Below are 24,992 nucleotides of genomic sequence, written 5' to 3' on the forward strand. Positions count from 1 at the left end.
TCACTCGTTGCACCGATGCCGAACATTAAGCGCGCAAGAGGAGGACGAGAACGAGGACGAGGACGAGGACGAGGACCGCGACCGCGACCGCCCCCTGTCGCCACGTCACTCTCACTATAACTGTAACCTTACGAAAGCAGCGCCGCTACTCGCGATGGGGGTGGGTCAAGGCCTCACACGACTTCCGCTTTGTAGCGGAAACGGGAAGTGGTCGTCCGGAAGCTCCCTTCCTCGAGCCAAAACGGACGACTTCGTTTGTGTGACAAGAGACATTTTCAGGATTTGTTTTAATGGAAGTGGAGAACTTCAGAGTGTAAGAACGCTGAGTGAGAAAGTAGCTTTCGGGGTACGTTGTTGTGTGAAGTCTGAGGCTGTGTGTGTTACGTAATATTTCATTTTTTGTTTACAGTAGTTTATGACAGAAATTTTGTGAGCTACGCTGCTGGGCAGTCGCGGTTGTGTGTCCTACGCTCTGTTTGTAGGTGCACTAAATTTAAACGCCACACTATGCAGTGTGTGTGTGTGTGTGTGTGTGTGTGTGTGTGTGTGTGTGTGTGTGTGTGTGTGTGTGGGGTGGCATGAATGACGTTGTGCCTCTCCTTGTGTTTCGCTGCCGTGTGTGTGTGTGTGTGTTCTTCCTGTGTTTTGTGTGGGTTTCCCATGGGTGCTCTGGTTTCCTCTCAGTCAAAAATGATGCTTTGTAAATTGGTGAGTTTAAATTGCTCTTTCTTTGTGTGTGTGTGTGTGTGTGTGTGTGTGTGTGTGTGTGTGTGAGAGAGAGAAAGAAAGAAAGAAAGAAAGTGTGATTCACTGGCGTGTAGATGAGTGACTCACTGGAAGTAGTACTTTGGGTGAATAAGGTGTGGCCAGCCCAGGTAACGCATGGTGTTCTTTGGAAGTCGCTGTGGAGGAAAAGTGTCTACTAAATGAAGTAATGTAACGTAAATGTAGGTACACACTAGTATATGTGTCTGCGTGTGTCTGTGTTTGCAAAGAACCTCGGAGCCCTCTTTTCCTCTACATTAATGTAACGTAGATGTGCAGTCTGAAAGATGCTGCCTTTAAGTCTTCATGTGCTCTCAGCAGATTCCACCCTTTACACTTATGTGATTTAGTTTGTTACATTTATCTGTGAAACTTATTCCTTTCACAGATAGTTTTATCCAAAGTGACTTCCTGTGACTACTAATGTAATTACAGTAGAGTGTTCAGTGCAGGTTGTTACAGTACTGGACACACTGCACTACACTCCCTGAAGTCACTGATCATGTGTCTATGTAGTAGAGCAGCATAAGACTTGATCACTCACTCACTATTTATCTGAAGGCACTTTAGAGTGTGTGGTCCAACTTGTAGTGAAGTCACTAGAGCTGCAGCCTTTGGATCCAAAGGTCTGCTGTAGTACTCTTAGTACTTAACCTAAATTGCACCAGTAAAATTACTCAGCTGTATAAATGGGTAAATAACCGTAAATAGATTAACATTGCAAGTTGCGAAAAATGAAAAACATTAGCTAAATGAATAAATGTAAAATAGTCAGTCACCACTCCCTCTGAAATACATCTGTTTGGACTGTGGGAGGTAACCCGAGCACCTGGAGGAAACCCAAATGAGCACAGGGAGAAAATACAAACGCCACAGAAACTGTGCTGGATCTGAACCTGGGTCCAAAGCCACCGCCAAGGAGCTGTGTGACAGCAGCGCATCTTCACAGTGTCTTGTGGTGAAAAGTAGGCCGGTACGGATGGGTTTGTGTCACAGGTGGCTGTTGGCTTCAGTCAGACAATGTGAAGAAAGAAACAGAGCTTCCATGTGCTTCTGTGTCAGAGAAACACACGTGGCCTGCACTTACTGAGCGAATTGCGAGGGGAGTGTGAAGGGCTCCGGTGGACAACCTTGTCTCGTCGTTTCCGTTGCACTGTGTGTTTGTTCCCATGCTGGTCTTTTGTTATGAATGGTTACTTGAACACCACAGCAGTAAGAGGCCACACAAAGACAACAGCTGGAATTCACTTGCTTTATTAGTTTTAGTTGGTTTGTATCCTGTTTAATCAAAGTTATTTACTAAAACCTTCCTTCACTACAAAAAAGCCAGCCAGCAAGCCATTGTTAACCACTTGTTCCGAGCGGGGTCGCGGCGAGCCAGAGCCCTACCTGGCAACACAGGAAGCAAGGCCGAAGCACCCCAAGCAGGGCTCAAACCCCAGACCCGCCATGCCACCACGCCCCCCTCACAACAAAAAAGAATCAGCTAAATAAAGACTGATTAATAATAAGAGAGTAACTTTTCAAATTGCTGAATGTGTTAAAGACAGAGGACCAACTTATCAATTATGGAACATTTTTTGAATTTCATCATATATTCACCAATCACTTGGCTTTCTGTAAATATTTTTGCTAGTTTGTGCATGGCAAAAAATTTCAGAAGCTGAAATATGTCGCTGTTATGATTACTGGTTTTGCAAATCATTTAGTAGACTGAGGCAGTTCTAAGGGTTCAAACCCTAGGTGTGCTGAGGCTCCTCGTGTATCCAGTACAGGAGATGCAGTTCCTATAAATTCACCAGGTGGTGCTGTTTGCTCAGTGGAAGCAAAGATGAGCGCAAGTGGTGATGACTAGTGATGATGTTCATGATGGTGACTTGCTTTGACGTGGCCTTTTCTTCATGCGACTAGCTGCTTTTAGCTGAGATATTGGCAGAGCAGCGTCACATTTAAAAATAATACAACACACAATAAAAACCCACTTGACATTTACCAGGTTTCTGTTGTGCTCCATTTCCACAGAAATTTACATTTATTCATTTAGCAGATGCTTTTCTCTAGAGCGGGTAGGGGTAGTCATCGCACGACTAGGTGCATAAAACTCAGAATAGACTATTCCTGATGACCTTCCTACAGTTTTTTTTTTTTTCTCTCTCTAATATTGTGTGTGTATTAAAGGTACACAAACATTCACATACAATACAGAAGTAGCTGTGTAAAGGCTTATCTGGGGGTGATCATAAAGTTACAGTGCATGAACATTTACACCAGACATGAACAGGAGAGATCTTGGGTGAAGTGAGTCTGGAAAAGGTGAGATTTCAGACCCTTTTTAAATATAGACAGAGATTCAGCAGTTCTGAGTGAGAGGGGGAGGTCATTCCACCACAACGGAGCCAGAACTGAGAACTTCCGCGCTTTACCTTTCGTGTGCGGGACCACCAAGTGAGCAGAAGTAGACAAATATCTGGTGAATGGTGGTCCCATGATGACTTCTGTAGAAATGTCAGTCATGTCTAAACTGGTAGCGCTGGATTAAGAGTATGGTGCTGCTACTACATCATGCTTTTGCTGCCTTGTTTAAGGAGCTGATAAAAGCTAAGGACTGCTCCTATAAAAATACCCATACTTGCACAAAGTGTTGCACTGTTTTTGCAGAGTAGCGTGATATCACATATAATAATAGCACAGAAACATTTTTATTTTATGTTTTCCTTTTTTTTTTTTAGTTAGTGTTTTTTGCAAAGCCAGCTTGTGCTTCATGGGCCTCCTGAAGCCTATCAACAGACCCCGGCTGTGACATCAGGCTATCAGTTTTACCCAGTTTCATGGGCAGTAACCTCTTGTAAAAACTGTGTTGCAAGGCTAAATTTTGTTATTGTTACTGCAGTAATATCTTTCCTGAGAAGTGTAACAGTGTGGTATGTCCATGAGCCCAAACAGAACAATAGTTGCTTGCCTTCAGCAGGGAGCAACATGACGGCTATTAAGCACGCGCTGCAGAGGGACATCTTCACTCCTAATGATGAGCGGCTGCTGGGAATTGTGAATGTCTGCAAGGCGGGGAAGAAGAAGAAGAACTGCTTTCTGTGTGCCACAGGTAAGTCTCACAAGCCCCCGTTAGTGTGGCATTACAAGTAAATTTGCACCTGTTCTGTCCTAGAACACAATGGTAGGGACACTGCGGTGCTGCATCGTACGTTTAAGCATCGGAGCGACGGACCAATCAGCTTGTCTCCTTCTACATGGAGCAGCTGCGGAGAAGCACTTCTAAAGGTGAAAGTGTCCTATTACTCTTCAGTGACGACGGAGCGGCCCGTTCAGGTGAAAGTGGTGAAGGTGAAGAAGTCGGACAAGGGGGATTTCTACAAGCGACAGATGGCTTGGGAGCTGAGGGACCTCACCGAAGTGGACGCCAAAGATGCTAACAAGGTGAGATGAGATGCTATGGAGATACCATGTGGTTTTTCCAGAGAAGAGAGTCACTGATATTCTTTGTTGGTCTCAGCTTCTCAGTCTAGTTACAGACATTTTTGCCATTCAGGATTGTCCATGATAGAGGTGGCACCAGGTGGCATACTTCTCATTGTGAAGCTCCCCAGTTCAAATGTCCGTCCTGATGTAGTGCCCTTAATCACCTGTTCCTCACCAGACAGGATTGATGTGTTCCTTGAGATCAACTCATTGGGTGAAGTCTCATTGCGGCAACAGGCAATGTGGTGTTTAGAGTTACTGCATTGGACTTGAGGGACCCAGGTTCAAATCCCATCTTCTGCTGTAGTGTAGTGCAGCATTTTGTAGAAGCTGCAGAGGTTTGATAGCAGTAGCAGGAAGGCCACATAGGAGAGACCTGTGGAGAGACCATTTAAATAAATGTACTTGTAAAGAAAGACCTAAACGAATTTGAAAAGGTGAAGGAAAGCCTAGAATTCCCTTGAAATGCGATATCATAATGAACGAATTTGCCCTTCCGCATATGATTTACTGTTCATTTACTGCAAGTGATACTTTATGAATTGCCCTGCAGAGAGGGGTTACGAGTGTTACAAGTGTGGAAGAAGCTTCTCTTAAGAATGAGACTCAAGGATTGTTCATTTATGCATGCAGAGGTGGAGGATCACAGACATATCTGCAAATGACTCACTCTGACTGACTACCCAAAGAGCCCTTATATATGCGGTTTGGTGGCAGGTTTTTGTTGCATCGCACTCATTGGGTTTCCCGTCCAGCCCTTGTCAAAACCTCCAGCCTTGGCATCTTCTAAGAATAATGTGTACAGATCTGTTTCACTTCAGCAGTTTCCTTCATACATTCTTTCTTTTTCCAAAAAACATGGACGAAAATAGAACATTCCAAATGGGACAACAGGTTCTCTGCAAGTCTAGTTTCAAGTTTATTGTCATAGGTACAAGTACCATGTACAAATATCATGAAATTCTTCTTGAATGCTTCTCCACAGACTATGAACAAAAACAATAGAAATATTGCACAAACAAAACAATAACAATGACAGTGAGTAATGCTAATAATAAATAACAGTAGACAGCCAGAGAACTCAGAACATGAGAATGCTTAAAGTGACAATGTAATCTACCAATGTGCTTGGAAGGAGCAGTCCAACTCTAGTTACAAAAGATGGCACACTGGTGAGTGTTGTATATTCTTACAGCAGTGGGGTAAAAGCTGTTCCTGTACCTAGCAGTGCAGGTTCGAATAGACCTGAGCCGCTTTCCAGAGGGCAGAAAAGAGGAAAGTGCCCGTGCAGGGTGACTATGATCTTTCACGATGCGCATCGTCTTTCTGAGGCAGCGTGTGGTGTAGGTGTCCCGGACTGCTGATGAGGACTCTAGTGGACATTCTGGCTTTCTTCAGACGCCTGAGGAAGTGGAGACGTTGATGGGCCGTTGATGCTGTGTGCTCAGTCCACGTGAGGTTCACAGTGAGGGTGATTCCTAGGAATTTGAAGCTGTTGACCCTTTCTACAATGTCCCCTCCTACGTAGATGGGTGCCTGAACCGTATCCTGTTTCCTGAAGTCAGTCACCAGCTCCTTAGTTTTACTGACATTTAGAGACAGGTTGTTGTCCTGGCACCACTCTGCCAGGAGCCTCACCTCCTCTCTGTAGGCCGTCTCATCATTGTTGGTGATCAGACCCACAATGGTGGTATCATCAGCAAACTTTATGATGGTGTTGGAGCTGTGACTGGCCACACAGTCATGTGTGAACAGGGAGTATAGCACTGGGCTCAGGACACTTTCCCTGTGGAGTGCCAGTGTTGGGGAGGAGGTATTGCTGCCAATCCGCACACGCTGGGGTCTGTCGGCGAGGAAATCCAGGATCCAATTGCACAATGCGGCACTCAGTCTCAGACCTAGTAGTTTGTGGATCAGCTTGGTTGGGATGACAGTGTTGCATGCCAAGCTATGGTCCACAAATAATTGCCTTGCATAGCAATTTTTATTGTCCAGGTGAGCCAGAGTGGTGTGAAGTGTGTGTGATATCGCATCTTCAGTGGATCTGTTGTGGCAGTAGGCAAACTGCAGTGGGTCCAAAGTGTCTGGGATGGTGTCCTTACACCAGCCTCTCAAAGTATTTCATTGCAGTGGGGGTCAGTGCCACTGGGCGATATTCATTAAGGCAGCTCACTTTGTTTTTGTTAGGATTGGGGATAATGGTGTTTTTTTAAAATGGGTGGGTACAGTTGAGCATTTAAGGAGGTGTTAAATATGTCCGTGAATGCAGTAGCCAGTTGCTCACTGCATGTTTTTAAAACTTGTCCTGAAATTCCGTCCGGACCAGCAGCTTTGCGGATGTTGACTCGGCTAAAAGTTTTCCTCACTTGTACCACAGAGACAGTGAGACTGGAGTCATGCAGCGCTGTGGGAGCTCGTACTGGGGGTCTTTGTTGTGAGCTCAAAACGGCCGTAAAACGCGTTCAGTTCGTCAGGGAGAAACGCTGCTGCGCCCATCAGTGTCTGCGTCTGTACATTTACGTTTACATTTATTCATTTAGCAGACGCTTTTGTCCAAAGCGACATACAGCTCAGTAAAAGTACAACTTATGCATTGCATTGCATTACATTACATTACATTGTTATGTCTGTGGTCTATAATCTGTTAAACTTTGGATTCCCTGCTACAACCCACGTGCGTCTTGAGTGCAGTTAAACTCTGATTCCACCTTTCTGCTGTATTCCCGTTTCATGCTGGCGATGGCTTTGCGGAGCTCGTAGTTACACTTCTTGTATGCGTCCGTGTCTCCAGATTGAAATGCGCAGGTTCGCGCGCGGATCTTATTTCGGATTTCGGCGGTAATCCACGGTTTTTTGTTAGGGAATGAGCGGGCATTCATGGGGTATGCAGACACTTACATAGTACCGGATGAAGTCCGTGACCACAGTGGCATACTCGTCCAGATTGGAGAATGAGTTTTTGAACATGTCCCTGTCCACTGAGTCAAAGCAGTCCTGGAGCCTTTCCTCCGCTTCTGGTGTCCAGCACTGCACAGTATGTGTCACAGGTTCCTCTCGCTTCACTTTCTGCTTGTAGACCGGGAGCAGCAGAATTGAGACGTGATCTGACTGCCCGAGGTGTGGATGTAGCAGGGAGCGGTACGCGCCTTTGTGTGAGGTGTAGCAGTGGTCGAGGGTGTTTGAGTCTCTGGTGGGGCAGGAGATATGCTGATGGTACTTTGGATACACATTCCTCAAGTCGGCTTGGTTAAAGTCCCCAGAGATAATGAACAGGCCATCTGGGTGCTTGTTCTCGTACTTTGTGACGACGTGGTACAGTTCATTCAGAGTGCTGTGTGTGTTCCCTTGGGGTGGGATGTAAACCGCAGTCATGACCACAGCCGAGAACTTCCTGGGAGGTAGAACGGTCAGCATTTGATCAGAAGGTATTCAAGGTCTAGAGTGCAGTTCTGTGAAATCACTTCCACGTTTGTACACCATCCGTCATTAATAAGAAAGCATACGCCCCCTCCTCTTTTTTTACCCAATGAAACAGTCTGATCTGCGCGGTAAATTGAGAAGCCCTCGGGCTGGACCGCGTGGTCCGACATGCTGGCGGTGAGCCACGTCTCCGTAAAGTAGGAAACACAGCAGTTCCGTAGGTTTCTTCAGGATTTAAGTCGTCTTCTGAGATCGTCCAGTTTGTTGTCCAGAGACTGAACATTGGACAGGAAAATGCTGGGCATTGCAGGTTGTAGGCAGCATTTCGTTTTCACCTGTACGCCAGCCCTGCGGCCCTGTTTCCAAGCTTGCATCTTCTGAGTGGTCCAGGTGCATTGCGGCCATGTTGTTAGCGGCATACCGAAGGTAGCAACTTCAGCCCTCTAATGCCAAGAATTGTCTAATCGCACTGTTTCACATATTTGCAGAAGTGTTTGGCGGTCATAAGTAATAAGAAAGTAAACTGGCTGGAAGGATAGTGAAACAAACAAAACAATACACACTAAGAAGTCTGCGAGGATCAGCAATCAACACGTCGCCACACACCGGCGCCATCTTTATTCAGTCTAGTTTCATTACAAGAAGCTTTGTGTGATTTGAGTAGTTCTCTTGGACAGATTGGCATCAAAGGAAGAGCACTGAACTGGTTTGAGTCCCAGATATATCATACCAAGTGGTCTGGTGTAGCTCTCGTTCATTCCTTCAGCCTCTCTCAGCTGGTGTTCCACCAGGCTCAGTTCTGGGGCCCCCACTCTTCTCAATCTACACCTCTTCCCTCAGTATTACCATCGCCTCTCACGGATCCTCCTACCACTGTTATCCTGATGATACTCAGTTCTTCCTCTCCTTTCCACCTGGAGCTACAGACATTTCCTTGCACATCGCCGCCTGCCTCTCAGACAACTCTGCCTGGATGTCTGACCTCTACCTGATGAAAAACAGAGATCCTTCATCTCCCACCTGATCTGTCCTGTCCAGACCTCTCTATCAGACTGGAGAACTCACTCATTTTATCTGCTTCATTGGCTAAAAGCCTGGGAGTAATGATTGATTGAAGTCTGTTTTTTCTCAGCATATCGAACCCACAACCCAGTCCTTCAGATACATCCTGCATAATATCCACAGCATCCCGTCCTATCTTACAGCAAACTCTACGTAACTCCTGGTGCAGACTGTGGTAATATCCACCTGGACTACTCCAACTCTCTCCTGTCTGGCCCTCTGGCCTCTACCATCAAACCTCTCCGGCTGATACGGAGAGTTTCTGCACGAGTTCTTCGACCTGCCAAAGCGTTCCCATGTAGCTCCCCTCCTCACCTCTGTGAATTGGCTTCCTATAGCAGCCCGGATCAAATTCAGGTTGCAGCCTACAAAACCATCAACGGATCTATTCCCCTTTAGCTACGAGACCTGAATGCCTGCTACACCCCAACCAGACTGCTACGCTTCCCCACTTGGTGGTCTTATACACAAGAGGTCCAAAATCTAAAGCACAAAGGTTTTTAGTCCTTGCTCCAGTATGGTGGAATGCCCTCCCTCTCTTGCTCACAACTGTTGAACCTCTCCACATTTAAGAAGGGTCTCAAAACACCTCTTTTGGACTCACTTCTCTGCTGATGGGTAAACCTTTTTGCAGCAACTTGTGTGGTGTACACTGGTTCATGTGGTGGCATGTAACAAACTGACTACTCTACAATCACATCTCTGCATCCAAATCTTCTTCCTTCTGTTGATCTAATGAACTTTGTATTATTCTCTGAGATGTATTTTGCTTTGGAGAAAAGCATCTGCTAAATGAATAAATGTAAATTTGATTTGGTGTTTTGCAAATGACACTGTGGATATTTTTGGAGACAGCTCATTCGAACCCGCTGACCAGGAGCTACGAGATACCAGCACTTCCCGATTTGCCAGTGTGCTGCCCAAGAGCAATGGCATAACACAATAAAACAAAAGGAAAATACTGTCAAGATAAAATTAATACAAAAAAGCATAGACGTGTGTAATGTGTAATCGGCACCTGAGTACTTCTGATATTCTAGACTTGGATTTGCTACATGTGGTACCTCTGGCTTTTGGGACCATCTCTTTGCCCCCTGAGAAGAGTTACTGACACCAGGCTTTATGTTGCTCCCATTGTGGATATGACTTATCAAAGGAGCTGACCGTGTGTTTGCTCGTCCTTATGGGTTAGACTAAACCCAAAGGTCATAAATAGTTGCAGGACCATCTTCTCAGTGCCCCTTCAACATAGTGATTTGCTCTTGACTGAGCAGTTGATTTCTTTCTATAACGTGTCATGTGGATAGCTGCTACATCAGATAAATCATTAAAAGTTAAAACTATCATCTTTTCTGAGGTGGGTTGTGAGTCCTAGCTGACTCTTATGCATTCCATCTTCTTTTCATAGGAGAACCCAGAGTTTGACCTCCATTTCGAGAAAGTCTACAAGTGGGTGGCCAGTAGTACAGCTGAGAAGAACTCCTTTATCTCATGCATCTGGAAGCTCAACCAGAGGTACCTGAGGAAGAAGGTTGAGTTTGTCAACGTCAGTTCCCAGCTGCTTGAAGGTAGATGACCTTCCTTTAATACCACAATCTGTCTGATGAGTGAATCTGCTTTCCTCCTCTGTGATACCATAGTTTGCCTGACATGTAGGTCTGCTATTCCCCCCTAATTGAACGCTAACAGTTATCCATTCTGAGTGTGCACTTCTAGTCTTCCGAGGCCTTGATGTGACTACTTCTACATGCAACAGTGTCTCTCTAGTCTTCTAAGGCCTCGATGTAGCTACATCTACATGTAACAGAGTTTCTGTTCTTTACTCTTCTCCCCTATCCACTCACCTGCCAGAGCTTCCCAAAACTGAAGGTTGGTAATGCTTCACTGTTTCCTTTTCTTGCCTGTTTCTTTCATACTCAGTGTCTTGACCCATCTTTTATCAAAATGTCTTCACGACTCTCATCAGTTTCTGTGGAGCTGTGGCTTTTGGACATTTTTCGTTCTGCGCTGAAGTAACTCTGAAGTGTGACAGTGGTGGGTTGTTTGGCAGGTGTGTGCAGCGACTGTAGGGAACAGATGCGAGTTGCAGTTGTTTGTTTGGTGTGGTGTAGTGCTGTTTCTTGCGAAGTAAGGTTCCATTGTGGATCCATTGCATATGTTGTTTGAAAAGTCAGTCTCTGTTATGTCTCCTTTAAGGAGTCAAAGTATTTTGTTTCTTGCTCTCTGTGAAGTGTGTCCACGATGAATGAATGTTGTGTGAGGCACCAGGTGTGTCCCTTGTCCCCTGCAGAGTCTGTTCCGAGTGGGGAGAGCCAGAGCGTGACAGGGGCAGACGAGGATACGCTGGACGACTACCAGGAGCTGAACGCCCGAGAGGAGCAGGACATTGAGAGCATGATGGAAGTGTGCGAGTACGCCATCTCAAATGCAGAGGCCTTTGCTGAGAAGCTCTCCAGCGAGCTGCAGGTTCTGGATGGGGTAAGTAGGATAAGAGCAGCTGGTAGCCTAGTGGTTAGAGCTGAGTGGTTAGAACTTGAGCATCCGCTACTCCCCAACCAGGCTGCTGTACTCTTCTACATCTGCCCGCTTGGTGGTCCCGTGCTCGAAAGGTAAAGCACAGAGGTTCTCGTTCTGGCTCCGTTGTGGTGGAACAACCTCCCCCACTTACTCAGAACTGTCCACATTTAAAAAAGGTCTTAAAACTCATCTCTTCCGGACTCACTTCGTCCACAATCTCTTAAGTTCATGTAAGGTATAAGTGTTCATGATCATGTGTGGATCAGTCCTTTACAGAGCCACTCCTGCAATGTGATGTAAATGTTTGTATGTATATATCAAAAAAAAACTACTAGGAAGGTGATTAGGAATCGGTGATATTCTGATAAAGTTTTACGCAGCTACTTGTGTGATGAATGCCAGTTCATATAGTGAAGGAAACTAACTGTACTTAAGAATCACACATCTTCAGCTATGTCTCTTTCTCCTAAGGTAATGAACACATTGTATTTTCTACGAGATGTACGCTTTGGAGAATAGCATCTGCTAAATGTAAATGTAGACCTGTTGCCTTTGGACCCAAAGACCGCAGGTTAAAATCCCACTTCTAGCTCTAGTACCCTTGAGCAAGGTACTTACCCTAAATTGCTGCAGTAAAATTACCCAGCTGTATAACTGGGTAAATCACTGTAAGTAGCTGAACATTGTAAGATGCTTTGGAGAAAAGCATCAGCTAAATGAGTAAATGTAAGAGCAGGCCAGAGCAATCTCATAACCTGTGCCAAAATTGTAGACGCCAGAAAAGGGGCCAGTTTTACTATGACATTTCTTTAAAGTTGAGAAGATGTGTTCACAGTATTGACAAGTTAGATTCAGCATTAAATTATAAGAAATTGTAAATAAATTGAGGGAATTATCACTCAGAGATTTACTATGTTGTTATTAAAAAGGATCATTTGTCATAACTCCACACCTGGTGCCCATTATTGCAAAAGGAAATAGATAATTGAGCAAAATGAAGAAAATGTCTGTACTGCCATTGCTGACCATCACACGCTCTAGGTCACGGCATGTGTGTACGAATAGCATATATAAATCAATGTATCAGGCAACATTAATGAACAAACTTTAAATAGAATGAGGCGTTCTTGGCGTGTACAATTTTTGCACTTCTTTTCAAACCTTTCTATTTACTGTTAGCATGTTGAGAATGAAGAACATGCCGCTTTTAGTCCATACACTTAAATTAATAGAATAGGAGCAATGCCGAATGGCTGAGTGAGACCTGCACCTAAACCTCCATTTATTCATTTAGCAGATGTTTTTTTTCCAGAGCAACGTATGGCTGACTCATGGTTGATGATGTGCCATTCAGTGGTCTTTGGGGAAGTTCTGCATCAGTGAGCCGTAATATGAGCAGCTGTTCAGTTAAATGCACCACCTGTGTCTGAATATGTTGTGGCTCTCTGACAGGCGAACATCCAGTCGATCATGGCGTCAGAGAAACAGGTGAACATTCTGATGCAGCTGCTGGACGAGGCTTTGGCAGAGGTGGACACCATCGAAGGCAAGCTGAGCAGCTATGAGGAGATGCTGCAGAGCGTGAAGGAGCAGATGGACCACATCTCTCAGAGCAACCGCCTCATCCAGCTGAGCAGCACCAACAATGTGCACCTGCTTGAGGAGATTGAGTTCCTAGTGGTGAGTGAGGACCGTGCATTTTTTTTTTTTTTTTTTTTTTTTTAAATAAAAATGTGTCAGGCCTCACAGACCTTCTCACAAAGTCTCTCTCTGCACAGAACTACATGGACCTGTCGAAGGGACACATCCGGGCTCTGCAAGAAGGGGACCTGTCCTCGCCTAAGGGCATCGAGGCCTGCATCAATGCCTCGGAGGCGCTACTGCACTGCATGAACGTAGCTCTGAGACCAGGTGTGCGTATGTACGTGAAAGTGGCTCCTCCTCTATGCTTAGTACATTTTTTTCGTAAATCGTGTCTCTTTTCAGAGGGTAAATACAAGTGGAAAATGTGTAGCTTGGCTGTTTTGCATCACAAGGAGCCAGGGTGCATTAGTGTGTGCATATGAATGAGTGAAAGAAGACCGCTGAATGTTTGTGTCTATTGAAATACATGCATGTGAGTGTGGGTAAATGTGTATGTGCGCGCAGGAATGAACGTCACTCCTGCTCTCTCCTACAGGCCATGACCGACTGCTTGCCGTGAAGCAGCAGCAGCTGCTCTTTGCAGAACTCAGAGACGCCTTCGCCCGCAGACTCACCAACCACCTCAACAACGTGTTTGTCCATCAGGTACCTTCAATGGGAAGCTTACCGTGGTATTTCAGTGGCTCTTTGTTGCGGCACACTCTACTGTTTCACTCAACCTCCCTGCTCCTGTTCTCTGTCAGTTCAACCACTTCAGCCACTTCAGAATGACCCTTCCTCAGTTCTATAGGGCCTCCTACCTGTCACTTCCTGTGAGTACCCCATCGTGGAGGGCGGTCTCCCTGGCTCACCACATTAACCTTCGGAGTGTTTCTTTGCGACCCTGCGCTCCCACTAACGTGATGGCTATGTAATCCCAGATCACACAGCCTCACAGCTGTCTCATTGACAGGAGACCTGGGTGCGTTCCCTTGCATTTCAGAAAGCATGATCTCTAACCTTGGGCTTCACCTCGGCAACAGGGTCAGAGTTTTCTCCTTGCTGACTGGACAGTGGTGGTGTGCAGTGCAGAAAGCAGGTTTGCTTGGCCAGTATCTGTTTGCACAAACTTCCACCGGAGCAAGGCCATCAAGCATGGAGACGGAGCCTGTTTGTGCACTGGGTGGTGTTTAGTCTTACACCATCTTATAGCTTTAAATCATTGCTGAGTAAGTTCAATTCAATGTATTTTTATAAAGCTCTCCTCATACAGTGACACAGAGTGCTGAACAAAAGCATAAGACAAGAGAGAGCATAAGGAACAAGACAGTTGACTATATATTAGAGTAATACATTATCCGTACAGTTATTAAAGCTATAAGTTTGTCTACTGGCCACACAAAAAAGAAACAAAACTCCTAACTGAGTCAAGGGAGAAAAAAACTCTGGGTTCCAAGTGCCACTGGCTGCCCCCCTCCCTTCTTCCTGGTCATTCTAAATTATAAAAAAGTCAATTTACAACTATTAATAACATTGTAGATGAGTGATAACTTGATGTCCAAGTTCACAAAGGTACGTCTCATCCATCATGGCAGGCGGTCATCAGTTTCAGTCAACATGGGCACAGCGGGTTTGACTGGGTCCTGCTCTCTGGTGGGTCTGGGGTTCTAGTCCCCCTTGGGGTGCCATGTGACGGACTGGCGTTCCGTCTGGGATGTGTCCCCTCCCCCTCCAGCCTTGTGCCCTGTGTTGGTTAGGCTCCGGTTCGCCACAAGCCCACTCAGGACAAGCGGCTTCAGCCTGTGTGTGTGTGTGTGTGTGTGTGTGTGTGTGTGTGTGTGTGTGTGTGTGTGTGTGTGTGTGTGTGTTATTGTACTAGTGGCTGCCATACTGGACATGTTGTATTATTGTGTGGGTCTGTCTGCCTGCTTTCGTGTGGAAGGTAACAAACTAGGTTTACTTGAGAGTCACGTGTCTGCAGCCATGTCTCTTTCTCTTAATGTAATGCACAAATTGTACTTTTGCTGAGATGTACGTCACTTTGGACAAAAGCGTCTGCTAAATGAATAAATGTAAGTGTGTGTGTGTGTGTGTGTGTGTGTGTGTGTGTTCGTCCGTCCAGCACTGAGTGACGCCCCCTACACCTCTGCTGTGTCCAGGGCCATGACCAGAGCTCCAGCCTGAGCCAGCACTCGATGGAGCTCATGCTACCCAAGCACAGCCCGCTTCATCGCGACTTGCTGCGATACGCCAAGCTCATGGAGTGGCTGAAGAACACGCAGCGGGAGAAGTATGAGGGTCTCATGGGGGTGAGAGCTGTCTGTGCCATTTGCATCATCTACACCATTTTCACTATCTGCATCATCACTACTATTTGAATAATTTACACAACAGACATGGTCATCATCTGGATGGATGAGTGGATGGATGAATGGATTAATGGATCCTAAGGGAAACTGCCCAGGGCTGCAGCAGGGCGCACGCACGGAGCAAAGCAGTGAAGGAAGTCATCGGAATAACTCCAGAAGAGTAGATGAATGCCACACCCACAGAGATGAAAGTGTGTAGATAAACAAAAAACACGCACTGGCAGCTCAACTGGATCAGTCTACTGATCAAGGAAGCCTCTTCAGGTCTCAGTCAGAGCTCCTTGTCTGAAGCATCCCAACTGTGGCGCTGACGACGTCTCATGCTACATCCTTCGCTTGTAGTGAGCTCAGTGTCCGGACTACAGGTCCGTTCCCCAACCATGGTGTGGTGTAGGGTTGTACAGCCCACAGTTCACAGGGATATCAAGCCCACCACCTCTTCTCTCACCGCACCTCCATGATCTCATCTGTTCACACAGTCCGACACCCATCTGTAGGTCCGCATCTTGCTGGAGGCCACCCAAAGCAGCAGAGCCGGGCAACGCAAAGCACAGCACGACTGGCCTCCACGGGGTCAGTGGCACATATGAAAAACCCTGCTGCTGTCATGGCTGTCGCTCTCAATGGGAAAATAGAACCACAGACCAGCGCCACGGCCACTGCACTCTTGTTGTGAAAAGAACAGCGCTCAGAGATAGTCACCTTTACATGATCGCCATCTTTACATGCGTGCTTACTGTATTAGTATATGTTGCACCTTTTTACCTAATGATACCTTAAACATGCGATGACAGGGAGACAGTTCCATGTCCACCCATGGATATGCATCTGTGATTCAGGTTTGTCTCGTGGCGACATGCCCATACTGTACCGTACCATACCATACCATGGACACAGTAGAGCTGATGGCTTTCTGTTCATCTATTATTGCTCTTTCCCACTTCCCAGACATATGTCGATTACATGACCAGACTGTACGAGCGGGAAATTAAGGATTTCTTTGAAGTGGCGAAGATCAAAATGACGGGCACGAGCAAGGAAGGGAAGAAGTTTGGTGAGGTTTCCGTGCTCTTGAGTCCTGTCACACGTGTGTGTTTGCACAGGGGGGCCTGAGGCTGTGCAGTGCTGCTCATTGCTCATCACATCCTTCCCCTGCTTGTTCAGTCATTCTCATGTCACTTTGTGTATCACTGACAGCAGTCACTTCTGCATGTTGTGCCCTGGGTCACTTTTGTAGCTTTTCAACGATAAGTGTGAAATTGAATCAGCATGCAAAAGGAATACAGCTAATGACACTGGAAGATACAATCGGTGTGTGTGCTCAAATGAGTTATAGTTGGAATGCTTGTTTGTTTATAAGCCCTAGAGAAAGGGGTACACAAAGTAAGAGTGATCTGCTTCATCTGGCCTGGAATCAGCACTCCTGTGTTGGGGTTCATGCCACTGCGGTGAAATGCAGTACTCCTCCTTTTCTCTCACCAGTTTCAATGTCATGCAGCCTTACAAAGCTTTATAATGAAAACAAAATGAAGATATTTGTTTTCCAGAAACTTCCCTGCACATTTCACCTCGTGGCGATGCATTGCATGTCAGCGTTCAACATGTGAGATTAATGTGTACAACTAACCTGGCACACATTGCAGCAGAGCGTGGCTACTGTTCGCCTAGTGTTTGGCTAACGTTCGGCTAGCGTTTGGCTAACGTGTGGCTAATGTTCGCTAACGTGTCTCTGTCTTTGATGCCTGCCATCTAACTGGCTGCCAGCTACGCTTCCTCGGAAAGAGAGCGCACTCAAACAGGAGACAGAGAGTGAGTATCACACACACATCCCACAGTTCCTCCCTCCGCTTGAACATCCCCTGTGACCTTCTTTTCCTTCCTGCAACCTCCATATTCAGTTAGCGCAGAATTCCCACTTTGACAGGGAGATGACTCCCAGAATCCTTCACTCACACACGTTTTCCAAAGAGCACCTTAAAAACAGCACCTGTTCAGCTCTTTTCTCAGTGGTCAGTGATCACTCCAAGCTTTGTCTCACCTGTGGGACTATGTGAGCATCCCAGGCTGACAATCTCTGAGTCACACAGCTGACCGAGACCTGTTCGGTTCATTGTCCCTATGCTCACGCGTTCACGACAGCATTTCCCGCCATGCGGCAGGTCTCCATGGCAGCTCGGGCAAGCTGACGGGCTCCACCTCGAGCCTCAACAAGCTGGCCGTGCAGGGCTCCAGCAGCCGACGCTCCCAGTCGTCGTCCTTGCTCGACATGGGCAACATGTCTGCCTCGGACCTGGACGTTGCCGACAGGACCAAGTTCGACAAGGTAAGCAGGCAGTTCTCAGTGCTGCTCTGGCCATTCCTTTTATAAAGCTGGGTAATTTTACTGCAGCAATTTAGGGTATGTACCTCACTCAAGGATATGACAGCAGGAGGTGGGATTTGAACCTGCGACCTTTCAGTGCAAAGGCAGCAGCTCTAGCCATTACGCTGCCAGCTGTTTACAGAGAACGTAAGTTACAAACATTTGTGTGTTGAAGAATTGGTGTTCTCCAAAGGGCACAAGTGAGTTAACAACAGAATGATTTAGAGTTGAGTTTAAATATGATTAATCAGAATGGACCTAATCAGTGTGTAACAATCATGAAATCGCTGCTTAACTGAAGTCACGAGTATGTTGTTCTGAGGCTAAAATTATTGTGAGTCCCCTACTCATACTTTGTTTAATGTTGTCTGAATTGTGCCGTTTATTCATTGGCCATTTAATAAAGACCAGTTTGACAAACAACAAGAGTCTGTGGGGGCCCTGATGGTGCTGTTAGAGTTATAAGAACTCTTGTTTCTGTTACTGTGTCCTGCTTCTTCTCTTTCATTCATGTTCTGTTTGTTGAAGCCTCACGTTTTGAAAACGGTAAAACAGGCCGAGTCTGTAGACCTTAGAGCCGCTTAGACTCCAGTTGTAGAGCGAGCCCTTTCACCATCTCTGCCCGTCTCTTTCCGCCCGCAGATATTTGAGCAGGTCCTCAGCGAACTTGAGCCGCTCTGTCTCGCCGAGCAGGACTTCATCAGCAAATTCTTCAAGCTCCAGCAGCAGCCTGTTGTCGGAGGGGTCCAGGTGTGTGTTTTCTCCGTTTACTTCTCACGTAGAGTGGAGTTTCATAAGGTAAGGACGTGTCTAAAGTTTGTGACCAAGCACCTCTTTGGCAGAGCGAAGAAGTGGATGGAGGCATGCGCTCTAGAGTGCCCCCTGCTGCTGACCACAGACACTCTATGTCCTCAGAGTAAGTGGCCTTTGTTCACGAGCAGAAACACAAGGTGTGGTTCCTACACAAAGCCGCTGACCTTCTGGACTGTCTCTCTCCTGCCCAGGAAGGACACAGTGCGACTCATGATGAATAAGATCTTCCACAGCATCGAGGTGGAGCTCAACAACCTCATTGCCCTTGGAGACAAGATCGACAGCTTCAACTCGCTGTACATGCTGGTCAAGATGAGTCACCATGTGTGGACCGCGGAGAACGTGGACCCAGCCTCGTACCTGAGCACCACCCTGGGCAACGTGCTGGTCACGGTCAAGAGGAACTTCGACAAGTGCATCGTGAGTGCCTCCTGTTTGCGGTGGGGTGCTCTGCTAGTGTTTCCGAAGCGCCATAGCTGGTGGCGCTAGACACTGTACATGTGGTGGTCTCAGGTGCAGACCGCACACTCGGTTCCCGTTTCACCATCACTTCTCTCCTGGCACCCAGTCCACCCAGATCAAACAGATGGAGGAGGTGAAGATCTCCAAGAAGAGCAAGGTGGGCATCTTGCCATTTGTCACCGGGTTCGAGGAGTTTGCCGAGTTGGCTGAAACCATCTTCCGCAACGCAGAGCGCCGAGGAGACCTGGATAAGGCTTACGTGAAGCTCATCAGGGCTGTATACATGAACGGTAAACACGTTACCTCAGCCCTGGAGTGTGCGCACGAGTGTGTGCGTGTGCTTTACAGAGAGCCCTGTGCCTGTTTGCAGTGGAGAAAGTGGCCAGCGAGAGCCAGAAGACCCCTCGGGATGTCGTGATGATGGAGAACTTCCATCACATCTTCTCCACCCTGTCCCGGCTGAAGATTTCTTGCTTGGAGGCAGAGCGCCGTGAGGCGAAGCAGAAGTACACGGAGCATCTGCAGGCCTACGTGATAAACTCGCTGGGCCAGCCCCTGGAGAAGCTCAACGTGAGCCTGTTTGTGTGTTAGCGGGTGATGTGGGGTAGAAGGGAGCTCCCTCTGTTCATTTGGGAGTAACTGGGCTGAGAGCTTTGAGTGTCTCTGGGCCCAAGTGTGCAACCTGATTTATTTGTGTCCGTTTCTTGAAGAATGCAGAACCTGGATATAAGTTCTTGTTTTGAGCACACTGACTTTGTGCGTACTGCTAATGTGTGTGTGTGTGTGTGTGTGTGTGTGTGTGTGTGTGTGTGTGTGTGCGTGCGTGCGCCCACGCGTGCAGCATTTCTTTGAAGGTGTCGAGGCCCGTGTGGCACAGGGGGTGCGTGAGGAGGAGGTGAGCTACCAGCTGGCCTTCAACAAGCAGGAGCTGCGCAAGGTCATCAAAGAGTACCCAGGCAAGGAGGTGAAGAAAGGCCTGGACAACCTGTACAAAAAAGTGGACAAGCACCTCTGTGAGGAGGAGAACCTGCTGCAGGTGAGGGAGGTGACAGCACTCGTGTACAAAACAGCTTCACAGAGGGTCATTGGTATCTTCCCGATGCTCCGGTGGCCGTGGTACCGGAACACCCTATGCTGCTCGGGCCATTGCAGTGTCCTCTATGTCCAACAGGTGGTGTGGCACTCGATGCAGGACGAATTCATCTGCCAGTACAAGCACTTTGAGGACCTGATTGGCCGCTGCTACCCAGGATCAGGAATCACCATGGACTTCACCATCCAGGACATCCTGGAGTACTTCTCAAGCATTGCCCAGTCGCACTGATGTGCTCCACGTCCGTCTCGCTGCTCTGCAAGTGTCAGTGTCAGCACTGCCCCAATGGTCACACGGCTGCGCTTTTGCACACATCACGATGGTCTTTCTCGCAGAGCACTAAGGTCTGTAGCATTAAACACCGGGTCCTCGAAGACCCCCGTCTGTTCACTGTTTCACACTGCCCTCTTTGCACAGTATGTCCTCTATTACTCACTAATTGACGTGTAATCCACTAGTTAATTCCTAAAGTCTCCCTTGCTGTGGTTAGTGGCAGCTGCACTACAGGATTCGCCCCATCTGTCCCTGTCCCAGTGCTGCAGTGAAGGTAAACACTATTGCGGCAGGAAAGCAGCTCTGGAGCCCCCTTACTCCCCACTGCATTTGTTGTCTGGTTCACTACATTCTCGCAATTTGAGGAGCACCTCTGTTCATTTCTCAGAAATGACAGCATTGAAGTGCAGGCCCTGCTACCAAGGAGCAGCTTGACGCAGCGCAACGAGAACATTAGTCGCCTTATTGAGCCCAGACTATGATGTGCGTTGTGTTGGACTCGCGCAGTCTACAGCCATGTCATTTCCACATGTTCAATAAATGGCTTCTGCTCTCACGGTGTGTCATGTGCCTTTGTTTCATTCATCGATCACCATTGTGAGGAGCAGCATTGGTGTAGCGATTGGTGTGTTTTATTGCAGCTGTTCGGTTTTAAAGTGTCTCGCTTTCGGATCTGTTGTACCAGGTACTTGACTCAACAACCCTTCTGTAGCCAGGCTACGTCCCCTGTACACCCTATGGCCACCAAATAAGAAGCATTATCACAGCTGGATTGATATTGCATTTATTTATACTTTAATGGTGCTAAACACAGTTATTGATCTGATCTGTGCCTGGACTCTGTATATCAAGGTTCTACAACTGATGTAGCAGGAACATGAATTCAACTGGAGGATATTAATGTAAACCGCAAAAGCTTAGCTGCAAAATGATGGATACCATCCAACATACTGAATTGCCCTCACTCAATACGAAAGAGTCATTAAGTGGCAGGACTTGCCTTTCTCACTTCAAAAAAAAAAAAAAGAAAAACAAGAAAGCCATTCGGGGCTTATTTGAACCAAACTTCTGTTCCCTATGTCATCTCACTGGAATTCCCATATCAGAAATGGGCCTGTGTGCTGGAGAAACGATGCTTGTCACTATATTCAGAAATTCAAAAAAAGAGACTGAGACAAACTACTCTGTGAAGGGCAGTCAAACTGTTCTGCACTCACTATGGTAGTGCTCATGTACTGTAACACTTTGGCAAAATATGCAACACTTGGTCAGTGTCAATATTCATCATTTACATTTATTTATTTAGCAGATGCTTTTCTCCAAAGCAACTTCCAACGAACTCTATGTAGTGTTACTATCAGCCCACACACCTTATTTACCGCGGTGACTTAAACTGCTAGATACACTACTTGCACTGGGTCACTCATCCATACATCAAGTGCAGGCCCTACTACCGAGGGGTAGCCTGACACTATTCATCACAAACCATTGTCACTATTGTGGGAAAATGTGCTGTTTGATTTCTGACTAAAAAGTTTGTTGTCCTTGCAGCACTCTAATTTTGTTAATCAAATTGCAGAAATGTAAATTGTGTAGAAATGAACAGTACTGAACATCACTATGGTCCTGGACTCCACTAAAAAGAAACGCAAATAAAACTTACAATATCTGTAAATCTGTATTTGTATTGCCCTGGTTCCTTTTTGTTTTTTTAAAAAGTATTGTAACGAGCGCAGGTTTGGGCTCCAGTGGCGAACGTTCACTGGAACATCTGCACACAGCAGGAGGTAGCAACGAGTACAGAAGCAAAGCCTCCCATCTGTCCGAGGAACCCCCTTCCCACGTGGATCTGTACCTCAAGCCAGTCTCAGAGTCACGAACAGGTGGTCACCACCTTATGGTGCCTCGCAGACCCCTCTACGTTTTCTCTATTAAACAGATCAGAATGGACTACCAGGAAAGTGTCTGGTGACGCAAACTGTCCGACGCGACAGGTACAAGTAACTAAATTTGTTAAACCTGTCACGATGCTCTGAAATGTGTACAGTAAAATCTGTTTAATAAAACCAGCCAAAATAATGCTACATGATGGATGGATACTTACGCCATAAAAAAGCACACCCAAACGCTTAAATAGTACAACATTAAAAAGGAAAGCTTGTCCGGAAACTCCAGGGCTCAAGAGGGCCTGTACCCAGGGTATCGCTGTACACCTTACCTACCATTTCCACTTGGTATTTTTCTTTAACAGTACAACTGCCCTATTGCAACATTTTTGATAAATATAAACAGCCATTTATAGAGAACATGAGTTACAAACAGACCCCATTTATATTTGTGTGCTGAGGAGTTAGGGTTAGATAAATAAATAGAATTAAACCAAATAACACAAAACAATCAAGAATAATGGTTGGTAAACACACACACACACACGCATAATAAAAAGCAAGCTACACTAAACTAAAACAAAATTAAAGAATAAACACACCACAAAGGTAGCCTTTTTTTAACAGATATATCTTATACTGATACGTTAGGTGATAACAGGAGCAAACTGCGGGCTGCAGAGCGAAGATGGCGTAAATCCAAAACTCCATCGGACCTCGATGCCTACCAGTCACTCTTAGCTGCTTTTCAGTCTGCCGTCTCTTCAGCTAAAACCTCCTTCTTTCGCAACAAAATACAGTCTGCATCCAAAAAAACCACACAGTCTCTTTGCCACCTTCTCATCCTTTCTGTGTCCCCCGCCACCTCCTCCTCCCTCTTCTCTCACTGCTGAAGACTTTTTCAGAGACAAAGTCGAAGCGATCGCTGATAAATTCTCACCATCAACCTGCTCGGTTCACGCTGGACCTCCCCGCAAAGCTATCCTCTCCAACTTCAAGCCGCTCTCCGAATCGGAAGTCTCTGACCTCCTGATATTGCGCGGAGCCACCACCTGCTCGCTCGATCCGATCCCATCATCACTCCTTCAGAACATTTCACCGCAACTGTCCTCCTTCATCTCTTCTATCATCAACTCCTCACTCTCCTCTGGCTGTTTCTCAGCTGCCTTCAAAACCGCTCTAATTTCACCTCTGTTAAAAAAACCCTCCCTGGACCCCAATGTGGTTGAAAAATTACAGACCGATCTCCCTCCTCTCCTTCCCGTCTAAAACCCTAGAGCAGGAGGCCGGTGATCGACTGTCTGATTTCCTCACCTGGAACCATCTCCTCGATAGTCATCAGTCTGGTTTCAAAGTTGGTCACTCCACTGAGACGGCCCTTCTGGAGGTATCTGACGCTCTCCAAGCCGCTAGAGCTGCCTCCCTCTCCTCGGTCCTCATCCTCCTCGATCTGTCTGCAGCATTCGACACTGTCAATCACCGGATTCTACTCTCCACTCTTAACTGGCTTGGGATCAAAGGTGTGGCGCTAATATGGTTTGAGTCCTACCTATCTGACAGATCCTATCAAGTGGTCTGGTGGAGCTCTCGTTCTTCTCCTCTGCCTCTCTCAACCGGTGTTCCGCAGGGCTCGGTATTGGGTCCTCTTCTTTTCTCCATCTGCACCTCCTCCCTCGGTCCGGTCATAGCCTGGATTCAAATACCACTCCTACACTGATGATACCCAGCTCTTCCTCTCCTTTCCACCTGGTGCGTCAGACATCTCCGCACGCATTGCTGCCTGCCTGTCGGACATCTCTTCACGGATGCATGATCACCACCTCCAACTCAACCTCTCTAAAACAGAGATTCTTTACCTCTCCGCTGGCCTGTCCTCCTGTCACGACCTCTCGATTAAACTGGACGACACACTAATTTCTCCTAGCTGCTTTGCTAAGAGTCTGGGAGTAACGATTGATGCAAGTCTGTCATTCTCTCAACATATCAAAGCCACAACTCTGTCCTGCAGACACATCCTGCATAATATTCGTAGGATCCATCCCTACCTCACTACTGACTCCGCCCAACTACTTGTCCAGGCCATGGTGACTTCCCGTCTGGACTACTGCAACTCTCTCCTGCGTGGCCTTCCGGCTAATGCCATCAAACCTCTGCAGCTTCTACGGAATGCTGCTGCACGAGTCGTGCTTGATTTGCCAAAGCGCTCCCATGCATCTCCTCTACTCATCTCTTTGCACTGGCTTCCTATAGCTGCCCGAATCAAATTCAAAACCCTGGTTACTGTGTACAAATGCATCAATAGAACTGCTCCCGGCTATTTACAAGACTTTATCAACCGCTACACCACAGTCAGGCCCCTTTGCTCATCTACTTCTGCTCGCTTGGTGGTCTCTCGCATGAAAGACAAAGCTCGGAGGTTCTCGGTTCTGGGTCCATTCTGGTGGAACGACCTCCCCCTCTCACTCAGAACTGCGGAAACTCTTGTCTGTTTTCAAGAAGGGTCTGAAAACCCACCTTTTCCAGATCCACTTCGCCTAAGATCTCTATAGCTCATTTACGGTGTAACTGTTCACGCATCGTAACTCTAGAAGCATCCCCAGATACAACCTTTATTCAGCCATTACTCTGGTATTGTACTGCTCATTTGTGTATCTTATAATATTTAATAAAAAAATAAAAATAAAATTGGTGTGGGTATCGGGATTTGTCTGTCTCACGCACCTACTCGAACGATGAACCTCGGTGCAGCAAGTGGTAGGTACGAACTAGGTTTGCTTGAGACTTTCATGTATGCAGCTATGTCTCCTTCTGTCAGTGTAATGCATAAACTGTACTTTTGCTGAGATATATGTTGCTTTGGACAAAAGTGTCTG

General features: G+C 46.7%; 1 protein-coding gene across 5 annotated transcripts; it reads left to right on the plus strand.

The window, feature by feature from the left end:
* Positions 1–207: 207 nt before the first annotated feature.
* On the plus strand, positions 208–20,781 carry exoc1 (exocyst complex component 1). 5 transcript variants are annotated; one of them, XM_018733176.2, is made up of 20 exons: positions 208–346; positions 3,731–3,865; positions 4,067–4,197; positions 10,130–10,289; positions 10,573–10,590; positions 11,012–11,199; positions 12,691–12,918; positions 13,017–13,149; positions 13,418–13,527; positions 15,021–15,170; positions 16,179–16,284; positions 16,995–17,039; positions 17,390–17,553; positions 18,235–18,342; positions 18,435–18,508; positions 18,597–18,825; positions 18,974–19,157; positions 19,238–19,437; positions 19,709–19,903; positions 20,039–20,781. In XM_018733176.2, exons 2-20 carry the CDS (start codon positions 3,742–3,744, stop codon positions 20,189–20,191), a joined length of 2,700 nt encoding a protein of 899 aa, XP_018588692.1. In that variant the 5' UTR covers positions 208–346; positions 3,731–3,741; the 3' UTR covers positions 20,192–20,781. The 5 variants fall into 5 exon arrangements, with proteins under 5 accessions (XP_018588692.1, XP_018588693.1, XP_018588695.1 ...); XM_018733177.2 differs by having other exon boundaries at positions 3,734–3,865; XM_018733179.2 differs by lacking the exon at positions 16,995–17,039.
* The last annotated feature ends 4,211 nt before the right edge of the window (positions 20,782–24,992 follow it).

Source organism: Scleropages formosus, chromosome 9, assembly GCF_900964775.1.
Source record: "Scleropages formosus chromosome 9, fSclFor1.1, whole genome shotgun sequence".
In the NCBI taxonomy this organism is placed as follows: Eukaryota; Metazoa; Chordata; class Actinopteri; order Osteoglossiformes; family Osteoglossidae; genus Scleropages; species Scleropages formosus.